Genomic DNA, 22,347 nt, shown 5'->3' with positions numbered 1-22,347 from the left:
ATAAGATAGGTGGTACAATTCAATGCTTCATTTAATATTTTATTTCTCTATATATGTTCCCCTTATGAAATTAATCACCAACACATGCGCTCTTGATTAGGTAAAATAAGTAGTAGTAAATACTCATAATTAAATAAACAAATACCAATAATTTTTTTGTAATATATATATATATATATATATATATATATATATATATATATATATATATATTTTTTATTTTTTTATTTTTTTTGTAGAGAAGTTGCGTAAAAAAAAAACAAGACGTTCGAGTTGTGTTCAAGAACGATATAGAATTTAGAAAGAGAGTGTTTAATATTTTAATAAATTCTATTAATGTACACCGTAAATCTGAATTAATGAAATATTATTTGCAGGTCCTCGCGGATACAAAAGTTGCAACATATTACACAAGAATTATAGTTGCAACATACTAATGTCCCAACAAATAAATTGTTACAATTATTTTTCTTTAGTTTAAATAAAAGTGTTAATTATAATTGCACGCCTACTCCAACGACAATTATTTACAATATCTATATTTATACGAGAAGAAATCCAGGAGAAAAATTGTCGAACCTCATAGATTCCTCTAGCCTCAAGATTTTATAGACAAATACACACATATTCAATAACTTTGAATCAATTAAGTTTCTCATAATTACAAATATATTTCTATAATCATACACAAACGTGTATATTTTTGTGTGCATATGAGTAATCACGATATAGCATATATAATTAAACCTCTATAAATTAATACAACCGGAATTAGCAAATATCTATTAATTTAGTGAAATATTAAATTATCGAACTAATAACTAACACGTTTTCATCAAGTCTGGACCGAAAAATTTATTATTTAAACAGAATCATTAACTTATTAAGCACTAATTTTTTCTAGGATCTACTACATGTACGTGCACCTCACCAGATATATTATGAATGTAAATCGACCTCATTCTAGCTCCAATTTAGTCTGGGAAAATTAGTGAATTATCACTTCTTTGTTTAATTAATAATTAATAGAATCTTGCACAACAATTATAATTAGTTGGAAAATAAAAATATAGGATTGACAAAATGATTGATAATGAAATAAAATTGTGGGTTACATTGAGAAGGGAATATTGGGATGCCAAAAAGGTAAAAAGTGAAAGTTGGGGGACTAAACTTTGGAATACCAAACAAAAGGCACCGACCGACACATTATTATTTATCCCCCTCACTATTCAGCTACAGCTTGCAGCATAGGCCTTTGTGAAAATTTGTTTCAACCAAAAAAAAATTAAACTCAGACTTTTTAATATAATATCAAATTTAACTCAGACTTTTTAATATAATACATTTGAAAAAAAAAAATTAATACAATTTGGTTTCATACGATAATTTCGCGCACGGAATAATTTTTTTTTAATATTTAATAAATTATTTTGATCACCAATTAATTACGAATGTATACAATCTCCCTTCGTGCCTTATTAAGTGTTCATGCATAAATATTTATTTTTCTCCGATTTCAGAGGAAAAGATTAGTTAAGATAAAATTAAATAATTTTATGAAAATTAAATTATATTACTGGACCGTAGGAGATTCAATAGATAATCTTTATTGGATTTACTAAACAAATATCCAGTTAATTGTTTAACTAATTACAGTTAATATTAGAAACAAAGCTTAAATGACAAATGCATAAATAGTGTTTGTCTCTATAAGAAGTCTGGGGTTTTTTTTCTATTTTTGTAATTTGGTACATAATTTACTTAAAAAAAAAAAAAAAAAAAAAAAAATTGGTACGTACTGTACAGCAAGTTTGCAGGTACTAAAATGACAGATGCATGCATGCAATATTTGGCACTGAAATTTTGATTGGTTGTTTGTTACTTAGTTGAATGGTCTTTGACCGGTTTAACACCGAATTTTCAACTTGTTAACGTAGTCGTATTTTGAACATGCTTTGTAACCGATACTCAAGGACACCTGCCAGACACCTTATAAGGGGTTATTTTGCAATTTTTGAAAAATTAAAAACGTATTTGAATAGTGAATTTTCAAATATTTTTTACTATTTCCCTTATTATTTACATGATTTAATGATTAATAACAAAATAATAAATGATAATAATATTTATTTTGAATATACCTGTATGGTCATAAAATCTGATACAAGTTTATATAGCATATTTATAAATATACTCCTATACTTTTAATATTTACATGTTGTCCCAGCAAGTTCCCGTATCCCCATTTTGAGAACTTCCGTTTTTCCATGTCTGTTTTCTCGTATCGTCGTTTTTGTGCCCGTGCTACGTAGATACCGAGTGATTTTTTTTCTCTTTTCATTTTTCGCCGAACACTAAAATGGAGCACGAGGGATATTTATAATTGGTTGATAGAATGTTTGTAAGATAATAATAATTCCATACTAAATGACAACAATTCACACAATTAAATGTGTGAGTTGTTTGATGGATTTGATGAATTCACACATTTCCCAAACATCACTTTTCATTATCTTCATGCTTGATTCTAGGATTTAATCATAAAAATACAAAAAAAATACAAAAAAATAAATAAATAAATAAATAAAGAAAACGTGTTTTCAAAGCTACCAACTACTATTGACTGATTTCATAATCGCATTTTGCTTGCATGAGCAAACACCTGAAAAACAGGAGGCGGCTCAGGAAATAATCATGACTAGGGGTGGGTTTGGTAGGGCAACCGTACCAAACCCCTCGAATCACTACCAATACCGAAATTTCGGTATTATGAAATCCATTACCATTGCCCTACCAAAAACTTCGGTATACCGATTTCAGTATACCAAAAGTTCGGTACGGTAGGGTATGGTAATGGTAATTACCAATTTATATTATCTATTATTTAAGTCTAAATTGAATATCATTTTTTTCAAAGCAATTCAAGGTATACATGTTTAAAATGTACAAAACTAATTTTTAAAATATAAGTGTCCTAATATATGTTCTAAATTCACCTAATGTAAAATATTTCTTAAATAAAACTATAACATAAGAACTTTTAACATCAATTATATATAATAAATTGAATTATTAAAATAAAATTTTATTTATTAATAATATTTCGGTACGGTAGGGCATTACCATTTTAATAATGTTAAGTGCCGTTGCCCTACCAAAACATTTCGGTAGGGTACGATAATAATTCGGTAGAAATTTTTCGGTAGAGAATCGGTACGGTACGGTAGGGCATCGGGTTGGTAGGGCAATTTGGTAAAAAAAACCCACCCCTAATCATGACTTATTAATAAATAAATAAATAAATAAAAATAAAATACATAAAATATTAATAATTATATAGGGTAAATTACAAATACCCCCTGAGGTATGGTCAAATTACAAAAATCCCCTCTTGTTTGGATAATTACATCTACCCCCTCAACTATGATTTTTTCTTAGGCCTCCACCTCTATGGTGCCAAATTCAACATAGTCATCTAGATTCCGTGAAATGTGATCTAGTTTGTACTCTTTTTGTGTAAAAAATACAGTTTCCGATGCACCACAAACTGATATATACAAGCTAAAAATCACATATTATGATCATCTTGCTTCATAATGTAGAGTTTGAATGGGATAAAACGGGTACAAAAGTGATAAAATTATATAAATCTCGAAGATTCCACTAAATTTGATGAGTTGAGGGGGGTGGTTGTAATTATTCAAACAAGAGGGGTGTTTTTGTAATTTGACCATACCTAAGGGGGTGTTTGTAATTTACCCTAATTATATATTATCCAAATGAATTTATGGTATAGGAAAGTTCATCATAATACAAGTCGGTCAAGCTCAAATCTATGTGACACTCAATAAAGTGGGAGTAATAAAAATGGTAATATATAATTCACCAATTACAGCATAAAATAAATCATATTCGACTGAGTTTGTAGATTGTGAAAAATATAGTTTTCGTTACTCAATTTGCATCGATTTCACATTTGGTCACTTCAGTTTATAAAAAAACTCATTTGGTCCCTTATGTTTCAAAAATTCAACATTTTTATCATTTTCGTCAATTTTCTGTTAGTACTAACGGAATCAAGCATTAACAGACGGACGAATGGTAAATTAACAGAAATGACCCAAAAGTGTTAAATTATCGAAACACAAGGGATCAAATGTGTTTTCTCTGAACTTCAAGGACCAAATATGAGATTCGTGTAAACTTATGGAATTATATAACAAACATTCACATACATACGCATATTCACAATTTCACATGGTAGTTGCTTTCATTTTATTATTCTCTACACAAAAAGGGCATGATTTCCCAACTCACAAATTCCTTACCTTTTTTTGCCTTGTTTTTATATAGCATAAGAATCAATAAGTATATCTTCTTCTTTTTTTCCTCACTTTCCACAAAGCTTTCACACACACACACACACACAATGTCTATGCCTAGCAAAACGATTTGTTCGACCCTACACCCGGTGAAAAACACCGGGTGGGTCTTCTGCTGCCACGTGTCTCTTTTTTTGTATTTTATAATAGATTCCCCGCTAGGGTTTACCTTTAGGTGTTTTAGAAAAATAAAAAAAGAACACGTGGCAGCAGAAGACCCACCCGGTGTTTTTCACCGGGTGTAGCATCGAAGGAACCTAGCAAAACTTGATTTGTCACGTTTTCTTACCAACATGATTATATAATGTTAAAAGAATCCCCCTTTAATTTAAACGTAGTAAAAGTGGATTAATTTACATAAATGATTTTCCTCCATCTTTAAAATCGGGGTGGAAATTGGAATGGAAGTTTCCGGAGCCGACTTCAATCCGGAACCTTCCTGTTTTAGTATAATATTTTTCATTTCGAATTCTAGAAATTCTGAAATTCAATTATTTTCTAAAACAAAACCGAAATACATATTAAATTTTCAGTTTTGATCCAATGCCATACATCCAACTGCCAAATAGGACAATTAAATGTAAATGCCAATGATAAAACCAATCGTTAGTCGTCGGCTTTATTACTGATGAAAAGGTATCATGATAATCAACTCCATTTCGTTGATCAAATTATTTCGTCACAAGTCACGATTTGAATCTCTCCACACTAACTAAAGATTTCGTAGATTTTGTTTCGACTTGGGGAGGATTGCTGATAAGTTGTTGTTAATCTCAAAATCGCATTTAATTATTGTTTTATAGTAACTATGCTTTTTGGTTCAATATGGATTGACTTTCTATGTTTTGGATTTTTTTTTTTTTTAAATTCGGAATTGGTTTCATCAAGTAACAACCAACAAGCATAATTAATATGTAGAGATGCCTCTCCATTTTATATATTATGTAAAATTTTATGAATTATCCTAGAGAACAACTCTTAATATAGTATTAAGTTGATCATGACCTTCCGTTAAAAAGGTGGCGTAGTATAAATAACAATAAACTTCATTTGTTAACCATGAATCAATCAAGCATGTCCGAATCGTCACAAAAGTATTGGAACACATTCTACTTCGATGACATTGATTCTAATGCTCAATTTTAATTTGATAAGAAGGGTTGTTTCCAATTTTACATAGTTGATGGGTGATGATAGGTGAAATTTGTCTTAAATAATGTACTGTGATTGTCCTCTATGGCAATGGAATTAATAGAGTTGGCATGGAATTTGACAGTTGACTTACTTACATGCTATGGAGTTTATACTAATATTAGATATAGGTGGAACTTAGTACAAAATGTATTAGCTTAAACATCATCAACGGCTTATTGGAACACAATCTCGATGACATTATCATCGAGAATTACGGAAGAAAACTCCTAGAGACAAAGCTAAGGTTCGCGCCCAAAATTTTAGTTTGGTTTTATCGAAACATCCCTAAATTTACCTATGGAGGGGTCTTTTCGTAAGATAATATATAATTGTGGTGTTGCTATAATTACCCAATCAATAGGGGGTTTTGTAATTTGACCATAGCTCATGGGTGACCGTAATTTATAAATTATATTATATTTAAGTGTAAATTACAACCAACCCCTGAGGTATGGTAATTTACGAAAAAATCTCTCTTGTATGTATAATTACATCTACCCCTTAACTGTGATTTTTTCATACACCTCCACCCTTATGGTGTCAAATTCAAAATAATCATCTATATTTCGTGAAATTTGCTCTAGTTTGTACTCATTTTGTGTAAAAATACAATTTCTGATGCACCACAATCTAATATATACAAGCCAAAAAACACATATTATGATCATCTTGCTTCAAAATGTGGAGTTCAAATGGGATAAAACGGGTACAAAAGTGATAATATTTCACTAAATTTGAAAGCAATTTATAGTTGAGGGTGGTTATAATTACCCAAACAAGAGGGGGGTTTCGTAATTTAACCATACCTCCAGGGGTGGTTGTAATTTAGCCTATGTTTAAATTATATTTTTTCAGTTTTTTCGTTCGATTCGAAAACTCAACTCAACTCACCTTCAATAAATAATCTGTATTGGATTCACCAAACAAATGTCCAATTAATTATTTAAGTGATTAAAGTTAATATTACAAACAAAGCTTAAATGACAAGTGCACAAATAGTGTTTGTCTATGAGAAGTCTGGCATTGTTTTCTATTTTTGTAAAATCTGGTACATATTGTACAACAAGTTTGCAGTTACTAAAATGACAGATGCATGCATGCAACACTTGGCACTGAAATTTCTATTGTTTTTTGTTACTAGTTCAATGGTCTTCGACTCCTTTTTATAACATGTATCCGACACTAATTGAGGACACCTACCGGATACCTTATAGGCTATTTTGTAACTTCTGGAAAGTTATAATCGTGTTTGAATAGCGAATTTCCAAATATTTTTGTTGCTTCTGAAATTATTTACATAATTTAATGATCAATTACAGATTAATAGTTAACAATAATATTTATTTTGAATATATTTGTACAGTCATGCATATAAAATAGGGTAAATTATACCCACACCCCTGAGGTATACTTAAATAACTTTAAGGTCCTTGTGGTATCCATAATTACGATCACCCCTTGAAACGTAGTTATAAACTCTAATGGTATAATGCATTGGATACGTTATTACGATAGAGTTCTAACGGACTATTGGTTTCAGGAAGTGGTGAAGAAAACAAAGAGTTATGAGTGATTTAAGAAATATTGGGGGAGCCATGTCACCCCATAACTCCCCATAGCTCTATGTTATCTCCATAACTAGCTAAAAGTAATAGTCCACGTTAGAACCCTATCGGAATAATGTATCCAATGTATTATCCCGTTAGAGTTTTGGGGGTGAGTGTAATTATCGATACCACAGGGACCTTACAATTATTAAAGCATACCTCAGGGGTGTGGGTGTAATTTACCCTATAAAATAAAATAAAAAAGTCTCCAATTCACAATGAAAGGGCGTTTTGTTTCCTGGAGTTGTATATATGTCAGAATGCTAAATAGAACTAGATTATATACAAATGATTTCTATGTCATATGTTTAAAAGTTAATACCGTTAATTTTGGTGTGCAATTACATTTATGCCCAAAACACATTTATAGCAGCCGATTCGAAGCCGTGTCCGGGTATATGAAATTATCAACAATGATATTAATATAGTAAGAACTTGAACCATGTCCTAAAATAAATATGTTGCCAGAAAATAGTTGTATATATATATATCATTGATTAATAATCAGTTCAACACCTGCAGAAAGTTTTGATTTCAGCATAAGAACACCTTCTGTAGCCATTGCCATCTGAGTGTGATTACCCGCTCTAGCAATTCCGATCTCAAGCTTACCCATAACATCCGGTTTTTGTCGACGAAAATCGATAATTATTCTCTTAAGTGAAGGAGCGTTCTCGATCACATATAAAGCCAGCTCAGCATCAATATCAGCCCCTGCGAAACCTTGTATCTCAAGCACTTCAAGACACTGATGTCTAATATGTCCTTTAGCAGGAACATATATCCTTCTCTTGATCAATGTTTCCGACCAATTTAGCTGTCACACACACAAAAAAAAATAAAAAAATGAGACGAATCGTAGAAACAAAACTAATGTAAAGATGATACGACGAGAAAAGGACTCACCTTCAGTACAAGTTCACGTAACAAAGGTGCAGCATTCAGTAGAGAAGTAAAACATAATAGACTTCCGTTTCCTTTGGTGCTGACATCAAGCACTAATTTCTTGAGCCTATGTAAATCGGGAATTCTTGGCAATACATATTCCTGGAAACAAATTAAGCCAAACATTATCTACAATATTTTTGTATTTTAAAGGAAGGAAACGAAAAAAAGATGCGTCGAATACTAACATTATATATAGACGTGCGAATCTTTAGAGTCTCCAACCGAGACAGAGATCCCGAGATTTGGTTTATATTATCCATTACTATAGTGGGCCTCGCTGCCCCAACGGATAAACTAATAAGAGACGAAACATTCTTCAAGTTAATGGAAACTCGAAGAATCCCATAGAATGCGAAAGAAAGCAGATTCGGTGTGCAAATCTCGACGCTTTTACAAGTTCCTCTGCTGGCTATTTCGAAACGCTTCAGCCGAACCAATGGGGAACTAGCTGCGAATTTTTTCAAGTAGTTTGAATATCTCACGCGCAGTTCCTCAAGTAACGGACAGTTGGATACGAAAAACTCGAGAGTCTCTTCAGTCACATCTACGTCAATCAGACAGAGTGCTACGAGCGATTCGCAGCCCGACGGTAAAATACGCAACCGCTCGATGGTGTCGCACATGTTTGGAAAACTATATTGCTTGTCCAAACGACCAATATAACTTTCGGCCAAATTTAACTCTAGCCTTTTAACCCTCTTGGCAAAAGCAAATTGTAACCATTTACCAATGTCGTCGGCATTGCTTTGATCCAAGTCGAACGCGATTCTAAACTGCTCTATAGTCGGAAGGGAATGCAGGTCAAGTACCTTGTTCACCGTTGTCGCAAATTTTCTCCTTTCGTCTCTAAGCCATATCGGCTCATCCGATTCGAAAAGCACTTTTGAACCATCAAAGTCGAGAATCGAACTACACTTCCAAAAGTATCTCCATCTACGAGCAATAACGCTAGTCTTTATTGCCTCTTTCACCGGTAGGTGTGAAACGATTGAAATTAGCAGTTCGTCCGGCAGGCGGTTGATGGAGTCTTGTGTACACTGTATCAAATCAATCAATAAAAGAAACAACAAAAGTTAATTGACGGAGAAAAGAAATCAGCTTTCAGAAATTTATTTCCATCAATTGTATCTACAGGTAGTAAAAATAAATATTTGGGGAAATAATCGAACCAAAACTAACAACCCAAGACATAACCAAAGCAGCTCAAAAGATTCGATTTTTTTTATCAATTATCGTAAGAAATTGATTTTGCGGAAGGGGATGAAGAAAGCGAAACAATAAAAAAAAATACACAGAAAAAAAAAATACCTTGCTATTCACCCAATTGCGATTAAATACTGAGAAATCATGAGATTTTGGGAACATCGCGATTGATGTGTGGAGCAGAAGTTAAAATTAGGTCAAAATTGCTCGTTATTTTATCTTCGTGACAGGATGAAGACAGGGTGGGGTGGGTTCTTATGTAGTGGGAATTTTCTGATAATTAAATTTGGGGTTAAATAATCATCTTTATTATTACATAGGTTCATGGGCTATATTTCTTTCACCGATAAGCCCATTCCTTTAATATTTATTATAAATAAAAGGAAATATTCATGTATATGTTAATATTACCTCCAACTCTTTATACTCAATTTTTAATTGTTCCCTTAATTTAATCAATTTTGTCCACAAAAATTCAATTTTGACTTTTCTTTTTCAAAAACTTTTTTTGCCGCCGGATTCCGGCATTGACTGGCCGTCAACACCGCGATTTTTTTTTTCTTTCGGATTTTTTCGCCGGTTTCCGGCGATGACCGCGGTCTCCGGCGTTGATTTTTTTTAGTGTTCTTCTCTTCTTTTTCCTTTTTTTTTACGTCCGCCGCTAAACGTTGACCGTAATTGTGCTGTCACTGACAGTAAATTAACGTCATTATACTGTCAATGATAGTTAATTAACGTAATTGTACTGCCGTTGACAATACATTTATGTATTGTTCTACCGTTGACAGTCAATTAACGTAATATTATTATTTTTTTTTCGTTATTTTTTTTTTTTTTTTTTGTTGACAAGTCAACGTAATTATATTACTGTCATTGATAGTAAAATAACGGTAAACACAATAATATTACTGTCAACAACATCAATATTATTATTTTTTTAGGTTTTTTGTTTTGTTTGAGTTATTCACGGAGTAACGTAATAATATTACTGTCTATTATTGTAATGTTACTGTAAACACAATAATATTACTGTGGTTGACGGTAATATTACTTTTGTTATAGTAATATTGCTGCCAACCACACAACCACATCAATATTATTATTTTGTTTGGATTTTTTGTTTGTTTGAGTTATTGACGGAGTAACGTAATAATATTAATGTCCATTATTGTAATATTACAGTGGTTGACGGTAATATTACTGTTGTTTAGTAATATTACTGTCACTCACAGTAATATTAATTCTTTTGGCTTTTTATTATGTTTACATTTGTTGAACAGTCAACATAGTAATATTATTATTCTATTACACAATAATAATGAGTTTTGTTGTGTTAATATTACTATGCTAGAGATTAATACAGCAATAATACTGTGTTAAACTGTAGTTTAGTTAATTTTACTGTGTTTAACAGTAATATAGTTAATATTACTGTCAATCACAACAATATTGTTGTTTAAACGGAAAAAAAAAATCGAAAAAGTCAACGCCGGAAACCAGCGAAATAATCCGGAAGAGGACATAAAAAATTGAAAAGTCAACGCGGTCAACACCGGAATCTGGCGGGAAAAAAAAGTTTTTCTGAAAAAAAAAAAATTAGGTCAAAATTGTGAAATTTTGGGTCAAATTGAGGTTAAATAAAGTTAAGGGTGAAATTGGAGCATATTAAAGTATGAGGGGTTATTTTAGTTATTTACAAAAATTTGAACCATGTGTGAACTTATTGGTAAAGGGCTTTTTATCTGGATCTCTTTATGAATAAGTATCCATTGTTGGGCTTATTTGTAATGACCCCTAAGAAAAAGGGTTTACTAATAAATTTGTATAATTAAATTTGTATAAACATTGATGTTGTTACCGATATTACTAGTAAATTTTACTATAGATGTTAATGTTATTATCATATACTAGTATTTCACCCGTGCGTTGCACAGATATGAGTTTCAAAATGAGAAAAATAATAACATTTAAACGATTATCTTTTTATAACAACACCAATTCAAGTAAAACAAAATGGAGGAAATAAAACTTATCTCTTAATTCAGAGTTGTAACATATGAAATTCAATTAAATATTACAAAGAAAAATACGCGAATGGCGCAAAGCACGATATGAAATTTAAGTGAAATAATTTAAAACATATGGTATAATTCTATTTCATGGAATGCAATCTACTACACCATGTGAATCCTCTACAAAATAACTAACTTAACAACAAACACAGTAGCATGGAGGTAAACAATAGATATTCAAATAACCTGCAAGTTTATCACTAACAACATTCAATTAGTGATGCACATTAATCAAACAACAACACAACTTATAAATATTGCAAAAGAGATAAGATGTATACGCCAATACCAATAATAATACCAATACTGATATCAATATTGATACCAATAATGATACTAATAATGATACTAATATTAATTCTAATACTAATACTAATACTAATATTAATACTATTAATATTAATACTAATACTAATAATAATACTAATAATAAAACTAATATTGATAGTAATAATAATAGTAATACTGATATTAATATTGATACTAATACTAATGCTGAAACTCGTACTACGGGTACTCATACTGATACTAATTCTAATATTAATACTAATATTAATACTAATACTAATACTAATACTAATACTAATACTAATATTGATACTAATATTGATACTGATATTGATATTGATACTGATACTGATACTAATACTAATACTAATACTAATATGTTAATGTTGTTAATGTTAATGCTAATGTACATATTCTAATGTTAATACTAATTTTAATGTTAATGTTAATCAGGATATGTCGTGCTCATGATAATTGTAATACTAATATTACAATGCGATTAAAATTGCCAAATGTCAAGCAATTAGGTGTGGAATTCAACTTTTATATATTATATAGATTTTACTAGAGATGTTAATGTTATTATCATATATTAAATTAATTATTATTTACACTTTTGAAATGCTATCCCGATTCATCGCGTACATCACACACGGGGAAAATGGTAATTTAATTTTCATACTAAAACCAAGACTAGTGCTCTAGTGAAACTTTGACCCAATAGTGTTAGGCCCATCTCACATATTTACCAAATGTTAGGCCCATCTTTTTTTTTTTTTTTTTTATAAAAATGTTATATATAATTCATCTTATATATAATTGCTTAATCAAATTCAAAACCCCAGTTCTCTCTCATCATCCCCTTCGCCAAGCTGATCTCTGTTGGTTGATCTCTTTTCCTTGTCAAAATTCTCTTCTCATTTCTTGTTAATTCACACTCTGCTTATTCTCCGATCCAGCAGGTATATATATATATGTTTATTTGCTTCGGTAAACGATTTTTTCATTCACAATAATTGGGGTTTTGTGATTTTCCATTTCGCTTTTCATTTGTAGTTCTTGATTGTGATGCACTCTGGAGAAATTTTCGGAATCAGAATTCACTTTCGAAACAAAGTCCATTTATTTAAATTGCTATGAAAATTTAAATATTCGAGTTAGAAAATCCCTATGTTTTTTAAATATAATTCAGTACACAAGAATCATGCTTTCCGCATTTTGTTCTTCGGATTGATTTCTTGTTGTTTAGTATCATGCTCTTCGTGCTGTAATTTCCAGTAGGGCTTTTATCTCTTCAATTTATCTCCGATTACAAATTCAAAATATTGTATGAATGCATAAGATAGTAAAAATGGTTCACACTGTCAATTTATCTCTGCACAAGATTCCGTGTAGCATTAAATTTTCACGTGGAACGATTTGTATGTGATTTATGTTCTTTTCTTATATAGCCAACTAGAAATACAAGACATGAAAGATACACTAGGCAAGAATTGCAATTGATGTTGGTAGTGGATCAAGTCTCGTCGAATAGAGCCAGGCCAAATGCTTATAATACGATTCTTTTTTTTTTTTTTTTTTCTAATATTTACATTTTTTTCATAATAAATTTGATTAATTGACATGATTTTGTAGTTTATAACTCGTATAAGATATCACTGTAGCTAACTATAGAATGCAGCAGCCTAAATATCGGTTGCAGCCCGGTTTTTACATGAACTGGAAAAAATAGGTTGTTAAATTACATTTTTATTTTAGCAACCACATTTGTGATTTTGTTCCGTAAATTCTTATACTGTAAGAATCAATATTTACATCATCTATGTCTGTTGCTCTCTTTATGTGCAGTGAATTGAGAGATTGTAAAGACTTTATGAGGAAGTAGGCAATTAATCACCTTTTTGAATTTTTTCAGGGATTCGGATTAATGCCATAATTGCCAAAGAACAGAGACGTAAACCGTGTTAGAGTTTTCAGCAAAGTTCATCACCACCTTCCACGCCATAAAAGACAAGTTGCTGGTTACGTTGACTTGAAAGTAATCAACTGTTGACAAGCTCTAATAGAAGTATCATTTTTTGCAAGAATTTTGTGTAGATATGATTCGATTTTTGATGTATAATTTTGGGATTTTTTTTTTAATATAAATATATGGCTTCTTTGGTCAGATTTTCGTATCAATTCCTTTTTCGTTTTTTCAGCTTTAAATATTTGTTACATATGAACATGGTGAAATCTCAATATTTGTTATATATATGAACTCAGTCAAATCCCAATTAGAATGTTTGGGCTCTAGCTCAATGACATATCTGCACAGGGTATTCGTGAGGAATCAATCCAGTCGTTATTAGAATAATCTCCAGATGCATTAGGATGGCACTTCTTTCCTCACACGGGCGTGGAGCCTCAAAATATACATGTTTCGGATTATATTTGACATTATTAGTTTTGGATTTGAATTTGATTAATTTAAACTTTTCCTTATTGTTTCTAATACATATATGCTTGATTTATAGCAGGCCAAGAAATTCTTAGTGATATTTCTGTTATTTTAAGGGAAGCTCTACTTGTTTCTCGAGTGGTCAAGGTAAGTATTAAGTCCTTGTTGAAGTAAAATTACATCTCATGATATGTTCTCTATACAAGTGTTTTGCTTTTGGTTGACAAACTTATTGCTTATGATTCTTTCCCTGGGTGAATTTTGAGTACAAGATTAGTTATTTTGTTAGGTTGAATTTAAACGGGTGATACTTAATCTTTTTCTTAGCTTTTGTTGCTTCATGTAGTCGAAATAGAATCTGACCAGATGCTTATGATACAACTTTAGTTTACTTATTTACAATTTTCTCATAATATCTTTGACTTACTATTTGATGCTGTTTGATACAACTTTTGTTTGCATACTTGCATTTTTATTGTTAACAAATACATTTGTTATGTTGGTCCGTAAATGCTTACATATCCTTGTGGGCTCACTATTTGCATCTTAATTTTTTTTTTGTTTCTTTCCTTTTGTGACAATAAGTTGATAAAATAAAATAAAATAAAAGGCTGACTTTTTTTCGCTCGTGTGACAGGTAACATTCCACTATGGAACCTGAATGGGAAAAGTTCCTTTTTCTAATGTCCGGTGATGGAGACAATACATCGTCACCACTTTTTCAGTTGATTATGGATCATTTCCCCATACCATTTGTGACGAAGTTGACAGACACTATTCTCCGAGGACCGACATACGAGCTTAAACATCAAGCGATAGGCTTGTTGGTACATGTATTCGACGAGACTCTTACCGAGAATTATCTAAGCGTGGACAGAAGTTACATCGAAGAATTGGAGAATTCGGTGATGTCGATGCTTATGGAAGAAGATTCTTACGTACAAGACAAAGCCAAGGGCCTTGCAAAGACGTTGTTGCTGTTATCGATAAACCACGAAAGAGTGTGGTCCGATTTCATAGACATAGCCGGAAAATCACTAATTGCAGATCAAAGTGATCAACTAAAAAAAAATATCGTGGATATATTTGTTGATCTTGATAGTGATTATCAAGAAGACATTTGTAGGCAACTAGGCCCTATGATTATGAATGTTCATTTCAAGAAGATCGTAGAGATGTTTGATGAATCGGAAGAAGATGTGAGACCCTTCAACATCTTACTCGGCGTGTGCGATTTGGTCTCGGTGGATCAAGTAACTTTGCTCATGGAAGCTGCCACCAAGGCACCACTATTTTGGGGTAAAAAAGTACCTCCTTGGAAAAAAGTGAGTCTATATTACTACTTCACTGTTTTGTGCCCTCAAATATTGTATTCTAGTATCCTAATTCACGATCTTTTTTTCTTTTTCTTAGCGTTTTGCAGGTTTCGCGATGTGCTTCTGTATAAGGAACACCAATTTGAACTTTTCTACCCAAATGTTGGACAAAATTAAAAACATCGTCTCTCTAATGTTACAGGTAGAAATACAATGTAATTTTAAAATGTCATGTTCACCCATATTATGTAATATACTTACTTTTATTTTCTTTTTTGTTAATTCAGTCAAAAGACAAAGACTTGAGTAACACAGCTGTGGAGTTGTCTGCCTCTCTGTTGCACTCATGCTTCCGGCTGATTTGATGACAACGTAGCGTAGGTAAAGATTGTCGATTTTAGATTGTGTTTGTCTATGCGTTAATATTTTGAGTAGAGACAGAGATTTGATGATTTTGAGTTGTAGGTAAAAATCGTAAATTTTAGATGGTGGTATATTTGCTAATATTTTTTTAGCATAGACAAAGATTTGATGCTGCTGTGTTTCTAGGAGAATATTGTGAATTTTCGATTGTGTTGGTATTTGCTAATATTTTGAGCTGAGACAAAGATTTTATGCTTCTCATTTTGTGTGATAGATAATCATATTTGATGAACGATTCTAAGTTAGGTTCCCGATTTCAGCCTTTTGACAGCGAGCATGAAAACATATCCATTTCTTTAGTACTATTGCACGTACATATTTTTTCGTAGTTTAATCAGTTTGTGCCACAATGTTGTCGAGAAACTGATTCATCATGAAAACGTGTCATTGTTTGTAAGGCTATCGAATTCAGTTACACTCTTTCCTCCTTCCACTCTATTTGATCGTCTTTTATGGTTAAGGAAAACCGACTTTTGAATTATGATTTGCATAAGATGTAGGTGCCGTGTCTTATTTACGATCTTCGTGTTTATACGTTATGGAATTATTTGTAAATTTACTTATTTTTTTGTTGTTACAGTCAAAATACGAAGACCGGAAGAAGGGTTGACTGTACAATGTCAGCATATCAAGATGCAAACAATATTTTTTTTCTTCTCTTACTTGTACCTATGTAGATGTAAAGATGCATACATTCATATTTTTCTTACTTGTACACATATGTAGAGATGTAATTAGCCTGTGTGCATATCAGATGTTTGTCTTCTGGATTGCAGAATTTTCCTTTGAGATTTGTCTTCTTTGATTTATGTTTTTTTGATATTGTTTTAACAGTTTTGATTTGACTCACAAGAAGCAAACATCACAATTTACAACCTCTTGTCAATTTTTGGTTGCCCAAACCAAACAATATTAATTCAAAGTAATACTGAAAATTACATATTTTTTTCCAGAAATTAATTGTAATATCAATATTAATTAAATATTTTAAATTGTTGTTGAATAAATTAAAATTGAGTGTCGGCAATGTTTGGATTTATTTTCGGAGTAATTTTCATTGTATTTTGGGAAATTTATTTTGAGGGAATAATTTGAAAATTAAAAGAATAATTGTTTATATTTTGATATGAGACAAAATAAATTGATGTTTGTTTGTTTTTTAATGAAGACATTACGAGTCAAACCTTCTTACGGTAGCAGTGAAATGATATCTGGAATAGAGATACAGTTTTGAAATTGTAATAGGGAATTTGTTTGAAGAATCTTAACAAATATATATTCATTTCCAAATAAGAATAGAAATGAGATGAAAACCAAACCAAACATTCCCATAATTTTTTAGGGTAAATTACAACCACCTCCTAAGGTATGGTAAAATTATGAAAACCCCCTCTTGTTTGGATAATTACAACTATCCCCTCAATTCATCAAATTTAGTGAAATTTTGGAGATTGTATAGAACATTATTACTTTTGTACCCGTTTTATCTTATTCGAACTCTACATTTTGAAGCAAGATGATCATAATATGTGTTTTTGGCTTGTTAATATCAGATTGTGGTGCATCAAAAACTATATTTTTACACAAAACGAGTTCAAACTAGAGCATATTTCACAGAATCTAGATGATTACGTTGAATTTGACACCATAAAGGTGGAGGTGTAAGAAAAAATCATAGTTGAGGGGTAGATGTAATTATCCAAACAACAGGGTTTTTTTCGTAAATTGACAATACCTCAAGAGGGTGTTTGTAATTTACCCTAATTTTTTATTTCCATCTGAAAATTTTGTTCTTGGAACAATTTTTTCCATTTCAATTTTTCTTAATTTTAATTTTCAAAATTGTCAAAGTCTTTAGAAACAATAATTAAAATTAATTTTATTTTCAAAAATAAAATTGAAATTTTAGCAATCTTTTCAAAAAATAAAAAATAAAACAAGAGAAAAAAATTTCAAAATTCAATTCAATTCAATTCAATTGATTCTGAACTTGACCCAAAATAAAGTGAACCCAATCATCGTCACTTTCACCTCTCAAATTTCACTGTATTTTCCGATCATCAGAGAAATGGGTTTCCGGAGCTTCGTCGGCCTCTTCTTCCTCTCAATCAGTTTACTCTCTTCCTCTCCGCCGGTGAAAATTAAACTGAAAAAAAAATATTTGAATTCGCACAAGCACAAACCCTCAAAACCCTCTTTATAATCTCAATTTTTTTTTTTAAATTACAGGCTTTCGCAGAAGAAGAAGCTTCATCAATGGCGGATGCCTCTTTCAAACTCACCACGCCGTTCTCAATTTCACTCGTCACACTCCAGAATCAGATCAAGTAAATCGCACTCTTCAATTTTATCTACATATTTGCAAATAATTTATATTAAATTTAAAACCCTATGCATTTATTTAATAATTGGGAAATATAAAAAATTGTTAAAATTTATTATCAATACAGCTACACATTCAACAATGTTGGATTGTTGAGGCGCGCGATGACCCACGCCTCGTTTTCGGAGGAGAACAACAAGGCGTTGAGTATATTGGGCGCAAGCGTAATCGAGACCTTCGTTGCACTTAAATCGTTGACGAAAGACGTGGATATTTCAGCCAAGGATTTGAATGTTGCAATTGCTGATGTGGCGAAAATCGATAGTTCGTGTAATGCAGACGGAACTCGACTAGGGTTGCAGAATATAGTGAGGGTTTCGCACAAGACCGATGCAACGGCCCCTGCAGTAGTTTGTGGTGCATTTCGTGCAGTTTGTGGAGCAATTGCTGTTGATGCTGGGAGTTCGGATGTGGCTGGACGGATTTACGGGAAAATTCATGGTGGAATTGGAAGGGCTGATTTCTGAGGTAATGTAGGTAAAGATTGTGTTTTCTTTCTTTTTTTTTTTTTTTTTTTGGTTGTTTGTAAATTTGCTAGATTTGATGCTTTTGAGTTGGATTGAAGAACGGTGAAATTGTCTTTTGTGTTTTAGTGTTGTGCATATGGATTTGATTCTGCGTATTTTGTGTGCGTTTTCTGCTGTGATTCTGTGACGAAGTGTAGAAAGTGATTATGGGACAACTTCTTGATTCTCGTCTTGTAGTGATTATTTTCTCGTCTTCGACTGTATAAATCAAATGTGAAACGTGATTTTTTCGTGTATTTCTTGTTCGATATTACTCAATGTTTGGTAGTTTGATCGGCTTGTGACACAAGCGATTTTCAATAGTATGCAACCATAGCTTGAAAAATTGGCCATGATTAGTTAAGTAATTAGATATTGTTTGATGTTTGATTAATCCGATATTAGACGAGTCCGCAATTAGTGGGAGAAATGAGTTCTTGTTTTAGTTTATCGGAGAAATGTGTATCGGACTTCCTATAGTTTAATTACACAATTGACTTCTCATAAAACTGCATAATCTTATCTCGACTAATTCTATGTTGACAACCAAACAAGATCTTAGTATGTATTATCGTTCAAAATTGCATTTCCGTTTGTGTTTTATGGTTAAATAACTAAGGAGAACTAGGGCCGAATATCAAATCAAACTATTCGGTACTCGATTCGAGTTCGTTTGTTAACTAGGTCGTTTTATTCTATAAGCTTTGGTGCTGAACTATATTTGATCGAGCTCAAGGTCGATAAAAAAAATGATAAAATATGTACAAAAATGATAATAATAAGAAAAGAGTTACTTGAGCTCGCTCATGTTTCGCTCGATTAAAGTCCGTTCGTGTTTGACTCAATTGATTTACACCTCTAAGAAGAACTGACGTATGATTGTGAGTGATTGCATAAGATGTACTATTGGCCAAACAATAGGTATCTTTTTTAGGATATTCGATTCTCAATTGATACTGATTTTTTGTATTTTTGTTGGTATGGTGAAGAGGTAACTTTTTTGTAATAAAACCGTGTGAGCAAAGTATTTATCAAAATCAGATGTTGATGGTATATATTTAGTTAGGTGGCATATCTTCTCACATGTGTTATTGGTTTTGTAGATGTTACACTCAGTGAAATACATCGAGTGATTATGCACGACTGATCTACACATAATAATACACACGCATGTGTATATCTATGGCGCAAAATTAGGCAATATTTTTCATCGTGTGCAGCATCTAATAGACATGTGTTATTGGCGTGTGGATATTTCAATATAAATCGTTCTTTACAGTCATATCATTTTAATCAATTTTTATCTATCATTAAGTGTAGAAAGAAATAAACATGAGATTAAAAGAGGGGAATATGCTATCAAATAATAATATGATAATCTTGTTAGCATGGTGTATTTGAAACTTTTGTTGGACTATATAATAAATTTCTTAATTTGTGGTATACATAAAACAACAAATGCAATAATTGCTAAAAGAATAATGATAGTTCTAATTTGGTGGGACTTATAACAATTTTTTTACTCCCTTATTGTTTATTTCATATTTATGGGATGATATTATTTATTTATGTTTGTCTTTTTGTGGTTGGTAACCCTCTTTTCTTCCTATGAATAATCCAATAAAATGATGTGTAAGTATAACAAGTTAAAGCCAATTTTTATTGTATTGTCACATTTTTAATAGCAAAAATAAAGTTTCTCCCTTTTAAAGTCCCAACTCCTAACAAGATTAAGACAAAAAAATCTAACCTAAAAAAATGTTAGGAATAGGGTTCGATTCGAAACGTTTTAACTTGGAACAAACAACGTTATTTTCTTGTTTCACCTACTAGGCACCACTCAGGTGTTCACTTCGGTAAACCGACCAAATAGTACCACAGATTTTCGAGTTTTCGCGTTAATTACACTGTTTTTGGAATTTCGGGTTAATTACTCGATAACTAATTAACTCGGTAAAAAATCGTATCAAACCGAATAGTTCAGTTCGGTAAACGGTACAAATTTTCAAAGTATTAAAAATTTGATTAACTGAAATTTCAGTACAATTTTACCCAACGAACACCCCAGGGCACCACTTATTGGGTTCATAATGAGAATAATTATCGAGTAATTTGCAAACACTTGTAATTATTTTATATAATTTGTCTATAATTTTTGTAACAATATAATAATTTTGAGTTATTATAATAATAATGATAATAATAATTAATTAAGTAAGCCCAATAGAAATGTAGGTAGGGTCAACCTTATCATCGTACACGTAATCACCCGTCCAGATATATGATGCGCCGTATTACACTGGAAACGGCCCCATTTTGCTTTGCACCTCCCGTTTCTGTAAAATTACTCCTTTACCCTCACTAGTCCCGTACAAAATCTTAGAGTAAAAAGGGCATTTTGGACCTTTACTTATAATCCAATCAGCCGTCACCTGCAAACCCACACTTCGTCCAAAATAACGCACAATTCCTTACAAATTTTCTGTGTGTATATATATACACACATATATATGCACACTAGATATTTATCGTCAGGAGATGGAGGGTCGTGAATTTTCGCACCACCAAACCACCGTATCAGTCGACGAAGGGTCGGAGGCGCTCTTCCACAGCAGCCGCCGCCGCGGCTGCTTCTTCTTCCCCTGCTTCGACAGATCGGCGGAACCCTCCCCCTCCCCGTCACCGTCCCCCTCTCCGGCCGCCGGATCGAGATGGTGGCGGAAGGCGCGCGCGGCGGAGAACGGCGGCGGAGACAACAACAACAGCAGCACCCTGTGGTCGCGTGGCGTCGAGGCGCTGATGAAGATCCGCGAGTGGTCGGAGATCGTGGCCGGGCCGAGGTGGAAGACGTTCATACGGCGGTTCAATCGGAACCGGAGCGGGAGCAGGGCGGCGAATTTCCAGTACGATCCGCTGAGTTACGCGATGAATTTCGACGAGGGGCCGGGGCAGGGGCAAAACGGTCAATTGGACGAGGAAGGGGAAGACGGCTACTACTATGGTTCTCGAAACTTCTCTTCAAGGTACGCCAAGGGTTCAATGGACCTCGGCAAGGATGGGCCCACCTTCGTCTAACCTGCGCCGGATTATTTCGTCTAACCTGCGCCGGGTAATTTGATTGGTTGGAATTTGGATACATCTTTCTCGGTAGGCAGTAAGTCCTCAATTTATTGTTAATTACAGCTCATTTTTATTTTTTTAATATTGTATATATTTAAAGATGAATTAAATTAAGATTTTTTTTTTTTTTTTGCGTGCAAGTTTTTTAAAGGTTTATGATTATTGTGTGATTTCATAAAAAAAAAAAAAAAAAAAGTGGATTAATTAATAATTGTTGTTTTCTTGTTGGAGGAATAAAGTAAGTTTGTTTGGTGCGGGGTCAAACCTAAGTGGAAACTTGAAATGACACCTTTTTTTCTCCCTTTATGAATTAAGAGTTATTATATTATTGCGTGACGTATCGCCCGAATAAGGAATGCGATATGATAAATGTCGTTTTTGTTTTAAAAATATCATTTCGACTTTGACTGTGATTTTGACTATTTTTTGTCTGAATTTGGCAAAACTCAAAATTTTGGGATT

General features: G+C 32.3%; 4 protein-coding genes across 6 annotated transcripts; 3 read left to right on the top strand and 1 right to left on the bottom strand.

The window, feature by feature from the left end:
- Positions 1-7,464: 7,464 nt before the first annotated feature.
- LOC105952203 (F-box/LRR-repeat protein At3g26922) lies at positions 7,465-9,615 on the bottom strand. Its single transcript, XM_012975730.2, has 4 exons — positions 9,443-9,615; positions 8,320-9,171; positions 8,093-8,233; positions 7,465-8,003 (listed from the first exon to the last, which is right to left on the bottom strand). The coding sequence occupies exons 1-4, from the start codon at positions 9,497-9,499 to the stop codon at positions 7,677-7,679; spliced, it is 1,377 nt and encodes a 458-aa protein (XP_012831184.1). The 5' UTR covers positions 9,500-9,615; the 3' UTR covers positions 7,465-7,676.
- Positions 9,616-12,522: 2,907 nt separating this feature from the next.
- On the top strand, positions 12,523-16,665 carry LOC105952204 (uncharacterized). Of its 3 annotated transcripts, none has more exons than XM_088823477.1 (7): positions 12,523-12,659; positions 13,613-13,735; positions 14,217-14,284; positions 14,775-15,462; positions 15,551-15,655; positions 15,741-15,834; positions 16,457-16,665. In XM_088823477.1, the coding sequence occupies exons 4-6, from the start codon at positions 14,788-14,790 to the stop codon at positions 15,816-15,818; spliced, it is 858 nt and encodes a 285-aa protein (XP_088679603.1). In that variant the 5' UTR covers positions 12,523-12,659; positions 13,613-13,735; positions 14,217-14,284; positions 14,775-14,787; the 3' UTR covers positions 15,819-15,834; positions 16,457-16,665. The 3 variants fall into 3 exon arrangements, with proteins under 3 accessions (XP_088679603.1, XP_088679604.1, XP_088679605.1); XM_088823478.1 differs by having other exon boundaries at positions 14,214-14,284; XM_088823479.1 differs by lacking the exon at positions 12,523-12,659 and adding an exon at positions 12,683-13,118.
- A 972-nt stretch (positions 16,666-17,637) lies between these two features.
- On the top strand, positions 17,638-19,022 carry NFD2 (Ribonuclease III family protein). The gene is made up of 3 exons (XM_012975679.2): positions 17,638-18,010; positions 18,106-18,203; positions 18,327-19,022. The coding sequence occupies exons 1-3, from the start codon at positions 17,945-17,947 to the stop codon at positions 18,724-18,726; spliced, it is 564 nt and encodes a 187-aa protein (XP_012831133.2). The 5' UTR covers positions 17,638-17,944; the 3' UTR covers positions 18,727-19,022.
- Positions 19,023-20,960: 1,938 nt separating this feature from the next.
- Positions 20,961-22,013, top strand: LOC105952206 (uncharacterized). The gene has a single exon (XM_012975734.2). The coding sequence runs from the start codon at positions 21,304-21,306 to the stop codon at positions 21,838-21,840; it is 537 nt and encodes a 178-aa protein (XP_012831188.2). The 5' UTR covers positions 20,961-21,303; the 3' UTR covers positions 21,841-22,013.
- Positions 22,014-22,347: the final 334 nt, after the last annotated feature.

The sequence above is a fragment of the Erythranthe guttata genome, chromosome 9, assembly GCF_056151865.1.
Source record: "Erythranthe guttata isolate IM_541 chromosome 9, IM_541, whole genome shotgun sequence".
NCBI lineage: Eukaryota > Viridiplantae > Streptophyta > Magnoliopsida > Lamiales > Phrymaceae > Erythranthe > Erythranthe guttata.
The sequence above is the reverse complement of the archived record's forward strand: the minus strand, read 5'-3'. Positions and strand labels throughout refer to the sequence as shown.